Here is a 12,589-nt window from a genome sequence, read left to right as displayed (position 1 = left end):
ACAACTCCAAGTTTGAAATGACTGCCTGAAATCGTCTGAGCAATGTTTGAGGGGATAAACGCACTGTAACTAACCATATTCATATTTTGTGAACAGCAGCTGTGATTTTGTTTATTGTATTTTATTTTCATTTGAAATTTGCATTGAAAGGTTCTACTTATGGTTTAAGCTATGTGCTTTTGTTTTGAATGCGAACTTCCTGTTTAATACTGTTCACACTTAAGGTAAATTAACAAAGAGTACGGCAAAAAGTTTCATATTGAGCCTCAGAAAACGGACGTTTATTTTTCTAGCACCCCGTCCGAAGAGGCAAAAGGTGTGTAAACGATGGATATAAGTATTTTGTGTTTGTAAATATTAAGTGTTGAATGTGAAATATGTCAGCTAATTGTATGCGTATGTTTTGAACTGTGTTTCAGCTCTTACGGTGATTCGGTTTTAAGGTTACACGGTTATGGATACATCTTGCTCAAAAATAAATCACAAAATCATCAGTAAAGTCTCATCCTTGGTTCGGAGGGCATGCTACAGTAAGAGCTTTCCTCGGCGTGCTGTACGGAGCTGCTAGTGAAGGTTAAGGACTACGGCGACGACAACGGCAAGGCAGCTCGCGGCAGCAGCTAGACGCAAGAGGACGTGACGACTACACGGAAAATGGGCGGCGTCGAAGAGCGAACTCGTAAGCTACAAACAGAAATCAGTGAAGCGAAAGCTTTATTGTATCACGAAAATACGGAAAACATTTTAAGTGAAGAATTAACGGACGAGATTGAACGTAAAGAGCGTCAGTTAACTGAACTGAACAAAATGCATGCTACCACAGCTGAGTTGGCATTACCCAGGCGGTCAGAGCGACCCAGCGTGCTAACCGGAAAAATGCTAGCCTACCCACGGGACGAGTGGATTAAAAGAGACAAAAGGCTGCTTAGTGTGTATGAGCAATGAAAAGGGCTGGTCAAGACAGCCCGAGAAAGTTTAAAGACTGACTTATCAGAGCACAACTTATGCACAATGGCTGATGACATTGAAAAAGGAATGCATGATGTGGTGAAAGTGTACAGTGAATTAAGAGAGCGTACTTCGCTATCCCCTGACGTAAGACGCAAAATGGACGCTTGTGAAGCAGTAACTAGAGACATTATGAAAATCATTAATGAACGAATAACAGCAATTGATGATTTTGATCCAAATAGAGAAAAGCTTCGCCTTCATCAACTCCTGTCTCATGAGTATGCTCATTACATCTATGGTACGGCTTCACAATCAAGCATCGGTAAGCAGTCGGACACCTCGAGCATCACAGCAAAAAGGATTGAGGCAGCCGCTGAACTTGCAGCAAAGGAAGCAGAATATAAAACAATGAAAGATGAAATGAAGCAAAGGGAGAAAATAAGAGACATGGAGGAACAACACAGAAGGGAATTGGAAGTACAGAAATCGGAACTTGAGCGATTAAAAACAGAAAAGGAAATGCAAGCTGCTCGTGCGAAACTTGAGATTTATGACAGAGAGATTAGCAGAGAGATGAGCATGGATATGGGAAATCAGCAAATGCGTTACAATGTGGCTTTCACTCACCATGAATCAACATCTGAAGCACCAGCACCCCCTATTGGATCATTTTGCCCATTCATGTCGCAAAACAAACCGTCTATCCCGAGACATGCCAATGTAACTTATCAAGGTCCCCAAGTTTCGAAACAGGCTCCTCCTACAGACATTTCCCAGCTGGCCCAGGCTATCCAAGACAGCATAGCGATAAACAGAATCCCAGTGCCGATGCCCACGGTCTTTAATGGTGATCCAATCACCTACATTGAATGGAAGGCTTCATTCGTTTCACTTATAGACTGCAAAGGCATTTCACCAGCTGAGAAACTTCAATTGCTAAAGGGATACATCTCAGGCTCAGCACAAAATTGTCTTGAAGGCACATTTTATCGCAGTGATGAAGACGCATACAAGGATGCATGGCAAAAGCTTGACCAACGTTATGGACAACCTTTTACTATTCAAAAGGTTTTTAGAGACAAATTAGCAAAATGGCCCAAGATAAGTTCAAAGGATGCAGAAGGGTTAAGGACATTTTCAGACTTTTTAAATGCACGTCTACAAGCCACACCACATGTGAAGGGTCTCGGAATACTAAATGACTGTGAGGAGAATCAAAAACTGTTGCATAAAGTTCCAGAGTGGTTGGCAGCTCGTTGGAATCGACAGGTCACAGTTACACTTATGGAAGGCAAAGATTTTCCTTCTTTCATGGACTTTCATAGCTGTTGAGGCTGAGATCGCATGTAACCCTGTCACTTCTTCATATGCCCTTCATTCATGTAGTTCATCCTTTGAGAAAAGTCACACAAAAAACTCTAAACCAAATAAATCCATTCAAGCATTCGCAATGCAAACCATGGTACACAACGACTGTCACGATCCGTGTGTTGTCGTTGCAGTGGAGTGGGCGTGTTCCTGCGGCGCTCGTTCCAGGTCGTGCGTCACCCGGCCGGGAGAGACACGTGCACGATCCACGCAGCTGTCGTGCATTAAGACTTTTGATTACGGGCTACTTAAGCCACCGACACCGACCTATCCGTGTCGGATTATTATCCCACGTTGCTCTCGCTCATGATCTTTGCCATAGTTTTTGCCTCGATTATTCCGTGTCTAGTGTATTGTGTATTCTTTTGTTATTTCTTACTCAAATATTGCTCGGCTCGCTTTTCGTTCTCGTTCGTCGTGTTTGGACTCATCTTATCCTTTGGTGGTAAGCAATTGTCGTTTTCGGTCTCCTTGCATTGCAAGCGCTTTCTGTTACCCGTTTTGATTTCCTGGTGTGAGTTTGTTCCACCAGCGTTTTTCGTTATCGTCACTCCGACGACAGTAATTATAGATATCCATATTCTTATACGAAATTGATTAACATTATATTCCCCATAGAGATTGCTGATTGTTGTTGAACGGTCACAATAAATCCTTGCTCAACCTATTTTCCCTTGTCAGCGCTTTTTACGAATCCACCTTCCCCGCTTTCCAGCCTAACAACGACCAGGCAAGGACTACCAGCACAAAACCGAAGGCACCTTGCATGCTCTGCAAGGATGAACAACACCAGTTGTCAAAGTGCTCAAGCTTCTCAAATAAGCCCCATGAAGAGAAGCGCACATATATCAAGGAAAATAAACTGTGCTGTGGATGCTTGAAGGCTGGCCATAATGTCAAAGATTGTCGCCATCGCCAGATTTGTGACATCTGCAAGGGAAGGCATCCAACTTCTGTGCACAATGAAAATCACCAGGCACGAGAAAGGCCTTCACCCCCTGTTAGCATCACTCCAAACGACGCTCCAGACGACACCCAGAACGACACAACTGCCGCCACTGCTCTCAACGTAACAAAGGTGGGTCATTCAAATAACACATCCATGATAGTTCCAGTATGGGTGTCCACGGTCCAGAATCCATTCAAAGAACAGCGTACGCGCTATTAGACACACAAAGTGCATTTGTCAGTGAAGAGTTAAGCAACCAGTTACAAGCAGTCACTCACCCTGTAAAGTTAAAGTTAACTACCATGCTTGGTGTCAACTCTATTGTCAAGAGTCACAAAGTGTCTGGCCTGTGTGTGAGAAGTTATAACTCAGACATTCGCATTGACCTCCCCCCCTCATTCACAAAGGACTCCATTCCAATTAATTATGAAAATATACCCACTTGTGACACAGCAAGGCAATGGCCACACCTTACAGAAATCTCGGACAAATTACCACCTCTCTTGAATTGTGTCGCTGGACTCCTCATTGGATTCAACTGTCCTAGAAGTTTAGCTCCAAAACAAGTTCTCCTAGGAGAAGTCAATGAACCATATGAAATCCGCACAGATCTCGGGTGGAGTATTGTTGGTGGCTTCACCACATCGCCCAATGAAACTGAATCCAGGTTGTGCCACAGAGTTACTATAAAAGAACTACCTCTTGTAACTCCCATGGATGTATTTAAAGTGCCAGAGACAGATTTCAAGGACTGTAAAGCAAGCGACAAAACAGTTTCACAAGAGGATCTCATATTTCTGAACCAGCTAGAAGAAGGAATTAGGAAAAATGAACAAGGACACTGTGAGATTCCTCTCGCATTCAAACAAAGACCTCACTTACCCGACAACAGAAAACTTGCTGAAATCAGACTTTCACACTTGAAGCGAAAATTTAACAAAGACGAAAATTACAAAAATGACTACATTGCATACTTGAAAGACATCATTGAAAGAGGTGATGCCGAAGAAGTTCAGAATGACGAGAAGCATGGTGAGCAATGGTATATCCCCCAACACGGGATTTATCACCCCAAAAAGGCCACTAAACGATGCGTTGTGTTTGATTGTTCTGCTAAACACATGGGAACAAGTTTGAACGATCATCTTCTTCAAGGGCCAGACCTAATAAACAAATCGAACAGGCTTCTTACTACGATTCAGGCAACATCCTATTGCTCTGATGTGCGATATAGAGATGTTCCACCAGTTTCATGGCCACAAGTGTGATAGAGACTACCTGCGTTTCCTTTGGTGGAAAAACGGCAACACAGACACTGTTGAAAAGGCAATACAACTTGCGCGAGAGGCCACGGAAATATGCAAACATGGAGGGCTTCGTCTGCATGAATTCATCTTGAACAGTCATGCTGTTCTACAGAGTTTTCCTCCTTCTGAATGTTCTGTAGACACAACAACAAAGGACCTGACATTTAAAGACATGCCACAAGAAAGAACTTTGGGCGTTCTGTGGAGTGTTGAAGAAGATAAAGACCAAACAGCAACACAATTTTTGTCTACTGTTGCATCCATCTATGACACACTTGGCTTCTTGGCGCCATATGTGCTCAACGGCAAAAGGATCTTGCAGGAAAGGTACCACCTTGATCCATTCATGGATGCGCACGGTCTACTCAAGGTGGGAGGGAGACTGTCCCCTATCAAAGATTCTTTCAAGCACCCTATTGTGTTCCAAGGGTACATCATGTGACCAAGCTTACAATAGCTCACTGTCGTGAAGAAGTAAAACAAGGAAATGGCTTCACCATCAATCAACTCAGATCCAGTGGCTACTGGATCCCTGGCATGAGCAGAACAGTTGCTTCTTTTATCCGCCAATGTGTCATCTGCCGCAGACTTTGCAGAGCTCCAGAGGGCCAGAGAATGAGCGACTTACCTGCTGAACGGTTAGAGCCATCTATGCCCTTCACATACTGCGGCATGGACTGTTTTGGTCCTTTTGTCACTACAGCGGGCAGGAATCAACAAAAACAACTCAACGATGCTTCCTTAAGGACTTTATTTTATGAAGCCATGGCCATCGTCAATGGTCGTCCATTGACTGTAGACAACCTCAACAACCCTGACAGCTTGCAGCCTCTTTCTCCTAACCACCTTTTGCACCTGAAATCAAGGACAGCACTGCCCTCTCCCGGAGTGTTCCCACAGGAGGACCTGTATAGCGCAAAGAGATGGCGTCGTGTTCAGTTTTTGGCTGAACAATTCTGGTGCCGGTGGAGACGCGAGTATCTGCACAACATCATCGCCAGGCAGCGCTGACACACTCCGAAAAGAAATCTCAAAGTAGGCGATGTTGTGTTGGATATTGATGAACAGTTACCCAGAGGCGAGTGGAGACTTGCCAGAGTCTTGGAGACTGTCAGTGGCAAGGACGGACTCGTGAGAAGAGTGAAAATCTCCTTTAGAGATAAGAAACTGAATGACAGAGGTCAACGCACTAGTTGGCCTTCTATTGTAGAGCGCCCTGTGCAAAAGTTAGTTTTGTTATTGGAATGTTTACAAGCTCATGACTAGAAGTGTTAATTAGTTGTTAAAAATTATTTGTTACAGTTGTTAATGCACACTTAGACTCATAATTTTGGTGGGAGTGTAACTAACCATATTCATATTTTGTGAACAGCAGCGGTGATTTTGTTTTTTGTGTTTTATTTTCATTTGAAATTTGCATTGAAAGGTTCTACTTCCGGTTTAAGCTATGTGCTTTTATTTTGAATGCGAACTTCCTGTTTAATACTGTTCACACTTATGGTAAATTAACGAAGAGTACGGCAAAAAGTTTCATATTGAGCCTCAGAAAACGGACGTTTATTTTTCTAGCACCCCCTCCGAAGAAGCAAAAGGTGTGTAAACGATGGATATAAGTATTTTGTGTTTGTAAATATTAAGTGTTGAATGTGAAATATGTCAGCTAATTGTATGCGTAGGTTTTGAACTTTGTTTCAGCTCTTACGGTGATTCGGTTTTAAGGTTACACGGTTATGGATATATCTTGCTCAAAAATAAACCACAAAATCATCAGTAAAGTCTCATCCTTGGTTCGGAGGGCATGCTACACGCACTGTGATTTGACAGTGAAACATGTTGCTGGTACAGTGGGCTAGTTGTGGCGAAAACACTCATTCTTTGCAGGGACTAAATTGCCTCTCTGAGCAAGGGAAAACAGAAACAACCCTGTTAACAGTGAAAGCACAGCGTGCTTGAATGGCGCAGTCACTACCCGTGGCTCAGTTCATTTCAGTCGCTGTATAAGGCGCCATTATTTGTTGTAGCTTAAGTCATTAGTGATGCAGTATGTCACAATGAAATACAATCAACAGACAGACAATCTCGAACACACTATTTACTGTCAAATTTCCTCTGAATATTGTATCAGGGTTATACATTTGGATGGCACCACTTTTCATAGAACCACAGCGAAAGAAATTGGTGCCCATCAAGGCAATATTGTGGGCCTCATAGTGTCTGTTTTGAAGCTGGTTGTTACTTTGCTTTCACAGAGATATGCAATAAATGTCTGTAAAGATATGTACAAGCTGGAGAATGCAAACTATGATCACTTTTTCTATAATTCCTTCAGGTCCTGCACCCTTCCTGTACTCAGGAAAAAAAAGCACAGGTTTCCATATTAGTTCTCCAAGGTACAAAGTTTCATGATGCTCATTAAACTCAACTCAAGATGCTTATTGTTACACCACTGTATAATACTTGTACTTGCTATATTTTCTCCCACATGCTTCCGCATTTACGCAGTTACTCATAACACAAATGGATGATGAATATTCAGTATGAGGGCGGACTCTGTCACTTTCAGTGGTCCACTGTGACGTGTTTGGTAATTTCATTGGTCAGATGTAACAAGATCATGGGTAAAACGATTGTCAGCTTGAAGCTCGTCTGTAAAAATTCTGAAATCAACTCTGTTTTTCTGTATATTGGCAGAGTTGTCATCAGCTAGATTTTCTTCTCTAATGGATGCAAATGCTACTAATTGATATGAATGATGTAATTAGACTTTTAAAACTGATCAGGTGTGGTCAAGAAATATACTTTTTTCACGTTGCCCATTTCTGGTTTAGACAGTACCCTTTGTAAGGAAATATGTACCCTTACATACAGATTTGCCTATAAAGGGTACCGGTACGCATATGTACCCTCAAGTAGAAATAATATTAGCCAACAAATTGTTCCAATATACATCCTTTTTATAGGGCACAACAGGTGTATTCTTGAGGGTACTGCCCCAGTGACAATTAAAGGTCCAAGTTCAGCCTTTTTTTTCTGACAGAGTGGCGTTAACGAACCGGAAGATCATGTCTCAATTCCATATGTGAAATAATGAGTCTGTTGTCTGCAGAGGCCAGAAGGCCACGTCATTCGATGTATCTGTGGTTTCAAAGAGGGTCTAGAAATAGTTCAGCCCTTGAGAAAAGCAGTCAGTGATGTTCCCGGCTGCGACTGTATTTGGTGATTTCCTGTATACAGTGGCGCATACCATATGTGCTGGATGTGAGTAAAGACATCCTTGATCTTTTCCATGAATGCATTTTTCCTTCATGTCTGGCTAAACAGAGAGCTGATATCACCTGCCAAAGAACTCCAGTTTTATTTTCTCTCTTTTATCAGGGTCAAGTTATTAAGTGACCATTTTGGATTTTCCTTTCTGCAACTCAAAGAAACCAATTATTGAGCTAACTCTATGTGTGCTGTACTCAAATGTAGACAAGCAGCACAAGCAAAGGCAGGATCCAAATGAGTCCTTTCCCCTCTGAAATAACTGTTAAAACATGCACAGGACGTCGCATCAAAGGCAAAAACGATACGCCCGCGAAAACAGCATTCACAAAACAATGAGCAGCAAAAGACTGAATAGAATTAGGGACGCTCAATAGAATAACAAAGATGAGAAACAGCTCAGGAGAATACAACCCCCAAATTAATATTATTGGTTTACAAAAAAAAGTAGGGTGGGGCTAACGATAACCAGGTGAAAGCAATAACAAAGATCACACATGAATAAACAACACATAAGTCTCAACAAGAAAAAGCAATAGAGCCGCTGACAGACTAGATTTGTCAAATTTAACTTCAGAATGCATATGCATATCACTCCGGTTGTTTTGAAAAATGGTATTATTATTAAATGTGGTTTCTTACTCTTGGAGAATCTTGCTATCAGTTGTTTGAGGGAATCCAAAATCCATGACTTCGTCCATCAGCTCATACACGGTAACAAAGTTGTCTCGAATACTCTCCTCCTCCAGCTCCTTAAAGTACTCCTGAAACACCTACACAGAGATGGTTTAGATACAAAGAATGGTAAAATTGTAGACATCTCTATATCAAACATATATAATGAAAAAAAAAAACAAATATCTTATGTCTTTGCTCGCACATCATATCCTCGGCATGACAGTCCTGAATAGCTGAATAGCATTAACAAACTAAACTTTACTCAAATTTGTTTGCTACTTTTAGTTTGTCATAGGTGTCCCGACCCGATATTTCCATCGGATATCGGATACCAAAAAATCTGTATTGGATTTTATCGGTCAACATCCAAAATATACTGATATTAGCAAGCATAGATAAGCAGCCCATTCCATAATCCTCACTTTGGCTTGTTTTCAGCAGCATATGGATTTAGCGTGCAGAGCCCACGTGATCAAAACAACCACTTCTGTAAAGAAGATGTCGGCTGTGTATGTATTTATCCATTTAGTGGTCAAAAGCACCCCATGTTTGAAATAAATGGGTCATATATTCTCATACCTACCTTTGCTGAATATTGTTATTCAGTTGAACAGTTTAACTTGATCAAGTTTCTTCAGTTCATACTAAAAAGTATATATTACAGCATGTAGCATTCCTACTCAAATCGGATCAGACGATATCGGTAACTGGAATTACTCTAGGCCGCAATATCGGTATCGGATCGGAAGTGGAAAATGTCTCGGGACACCCCTATCTTATCTTATCCTTGATAATAAAAACATCCTACACATTCTCATAAGTAGCATTTATTGTATTAGTTCATTCGTAAATTCTTGTAGGGAACATACTAGTATTCTTAGAGTACGCAAAAAAGAATTCTTGGGTAAAATGAATAAAGCTTTCAGCTATACAATATTTGCTAAATCAATGAACACAGATTTGAAGTACCATACACTTAGCTGATCTTATTTTGATCTCGCTGATGAATTCAGGGGAGATTTCTTTAAACATTTATGAAAGTATTGCGAGCTTTTTCTCCAAAGTGGTCATGAAATACAAATCTAAATGCATTCAAAGAAAGCCCACTCTCTTTTAATAATTCAGAGTTTTCATGAGAACACCTAGCTATGTATTGTTATCCAATTGAATGTACAACAAAATGATATCATGACTGAATTAGTCGTCAATCACAAATTGCGGCTAAAGCGCATGTACACTAAAGTATTATAGCCTGATACAAAAAAAAAATACAAACCTGGACAATTTTATAAAGGAAGGAATACAGCAGAGCGGCATTGGCATTCTTTTTGGTCATGGCCACCACTGAAAAAAAGGATTGTTAAGAAAAATAGTTGTTCTTGTGGAGAAAAAATGCAGAATATATGATGACATGAATGGATTTGGAGATGAAAGCTTAAAGGATTGTACGTGGATGCAAATGAGAACATGTCCACAGGGAAGTATAACGTCTCGGTTGCCTGATTGGGAATAACCAAAATTCCATTATATATTAATAATATGTAACTATGGTTTGACTGTTAAAAACATGAGTATAAGAGTGCATAACACATAATGGTGTTGTGATGCAAATATTTTGGCTCTGCTGCAATATGCGATGAAACTAAAATGAGGCCCAGATGCTGGCTGTTGGCTTTCCCCCATTCTTTAAAAAAATTGACACAAACTCATTTTAACAAAGCACACAAAATGAAATATAAATTTGACTTGGATACAGTAAAGGTTGTTATGTTTGATCCAGAGAAAATTTGAGGCGCCATGGGCGATTATTGGAGTCATCTCTGCCTCTTCTTCCCGCTTAATTAGGAACGGCATGAAGTGGTCGATCTCATTCATATCCATATTTCCCATGTAGTTACGGCAGATCAAGACCTGAATGCATAACAGAAAGGAATACAGAGGCAAAGGACACTGTCAGAGAAGCACAATGGTGTCATGAAATATTTACAGCTTCTGGTTGAGGTAACCATGCACTCCAGCTTCATGGTGCTTCTCTAAAAACTGGTACACACAACAAGTGTTAACCGTTTTTTTGATTGTTTGTTTTGTTTTCTTTGTTTGAATGACCCAACATGTGGCAATTGCATTGTTACCGCTTTTTATAGTTTGTAGTATGTGGTGTACTTGACCAACACAGCACACCCCACACTAAACAATCTCTCCTCCATCAATCATAAGATTTGTCCCTGAAACCAGAAGTCAGGTTACCAGGGCAGTCCTCTAAAATATGTTATAGTTCCAGTGGGCATCCAGATTGTTCATTCATTACAAATGAGCAGATGGGTTACGAATGTATAGAATATTCATATTTAGAGTTTCAAAATCCATTATACTGACAGATGTGTGATTGTGGGTGGCTATCCTGAACTGATTATCTCACCCATAAGATGAACACTGAGCAGATCGTAATCAGACAGATTTCTTGTACGTTTAGCATAATGTAGGCATATTCCCAATTTGATCAGCAGAATTTATACACATCAAATTAATCTCTACAATGCCATCTACTGGTTTAGAACACAATAGCACAAAACTGAAACTTGTGAAAATGTGAAAAAGTTTTAGTACAGAAATCTGACATAACATGTACTTGGGCATGCTGCAGCCATCCCGCCATGATTTTGATGCAAATGAGAGATGCCAGTGGGGTTGGCTGTGAAAAAAATACTTCCATCCCACAACGCGGCAAATGCTCCGTTATGCCCAATTCTAACTCTGCAAAGTCTAGCAGAACACCAAAAGAAAGAAATGTCCATCCATACACACAGTTACACTCGGTGTTGTGTGCGAATAGGGCCTTTTGAGTTTGTAATTTGGATAAGATAAATTAATCAGATAATTAAAAAAAAAAAAAGATCTTTTGTGACGACAGTCCAGGAACCTTTCTGATACACCTCGAATGTCAAATATAAATGTCTATACTAAGTAAATGGTCTTTCACTTGTATCGCACTTTCCCACCTATTAAAAGGAAATGAAGGCACTTCACATTCACTTACTGACGACACAGCAACAGAAGGTTCTGTAGCTTGCTCAGGGACACTTTGACAAGTACTCGAGGCTGGGGATCAAACCCAAAACTCTTTGTTGGGAAACAACCACTCTACTGAGCCATGCCGCCGTATGATCGCTTCTAGGACAATAGCCGTACAGATATATATTTTGATACACAATGGAAAATGTACAGCATTTCAGATCAGTTTCATGAGCTTATATTGTATTATGGCAAAAAGGAGAACTATGGCTAAAACAAAGTCTATAAATCCAAAATAAAATATTAGTATGGTGGGGAAATAATCATGCCAGAATAGAAGAAAAGTTGACAACTTTCACCCCACCTAAATTTATTCTAAATACAGAAAAATATATACCTTTTTAATTCTGACACGTGTCAAAATACTATCAAAGTAAGACGATATTGGAAAAAATATGTGGTACAGATGTTGACTGTGGTGATATCGATATTATTGCAATATTTAAAATGTACCTGGAGAAAGACACCAAAGTCAGATAGACCAGCAATAAATTGACAGTGAAAGGCACATCACCTTCATACAACATGTTTTTTGCATGAGCTCGATTCGCCATATCTGTTTTTACATCCCAGTTTGTTGGCAGACACCCATTCAGTTATCGATCCACTTTCTGTACGGCTTAGAATTACAAGGGTCGTAGGTGAGCTGGAGCCTATCCCAGATGACTTTGAGCATGAGAGGGTGTACATCTTGGACTGGTCGCCAGCAAATAACAGAACACATATGCAAACAACCATTGTTGGCAGACAGTTATCAAAATACATTTTAGAAACGTATTGTGACATCTCAGATTGTAAAATAAACATTACAAAGAACCTTTTGTCCGATTATATTATTGCCGTTTCTAAATTAATCAAAATATGAGGACCATTGTTCATCTCTCTAACTGTGGCCTGGACCAAACTACAAATGCGAACTATTTTTACATTTCCACAACTAGAAAGTTTGACTTCAGAAGTCCCAAAGTGCTGCTCATGGTAAAGAGACAATCCCACTGCT

At 40.4% G+C, this 12,589-nt stretch overlaps 1 protein-coding gene across 1 annotated transcript in view; it reads right to left on the bottom strand.

The window, feature by feature from the left end:
* ap1m3 (adaptor related protein complex 1 subunit mu 3) overlaps positions 1-12,589 on the bottom strand; it is a 38,119-nt gene that overhangs the window by 21,543 nt on the left and 3,987 nt on the right. Inside the window, exons 3-5 of the mRNA XM_088312949.1 lie at positions 10,272-10,428; positions 9,794-9,861; positions 8,482-8,612 (exon numbers count right to left, since the gene is read on the bottom strand). Of these exons, the coding sequence (XP_088169075.1) occupies positions 8,482-8,612; positions 9,794-9,861; positions 10,272-10,428 (356 nt within the window). The remainder of the gene's footprint in view (positions 1-8,481; positions 8,613-9,793; positions 9,862-10,271; positions 10,429-12,589) is intronic.

The sequence above is a fragment of the Idiotropiscis lumnitzeri genome, chromosome 13, assembly GCF_059441095.1.
Source record: "Idiotropiscis lumnitzeri isolate Australia: NSW breed Sydney's pygmy pipehorse chromosome 13, RoL_Ilum_1.0, whole genome shotgun sequence".
NCBI lineage: Eukaryota > Metazoa > Chordata > Actinopteri > Syngnathiformes > Syngnathidae > Idiotropiscis > Idiotropiscis lumnitzeri.
This window is presented reverse-complemented; position numbering and strand designations above follow the sequence as displayed.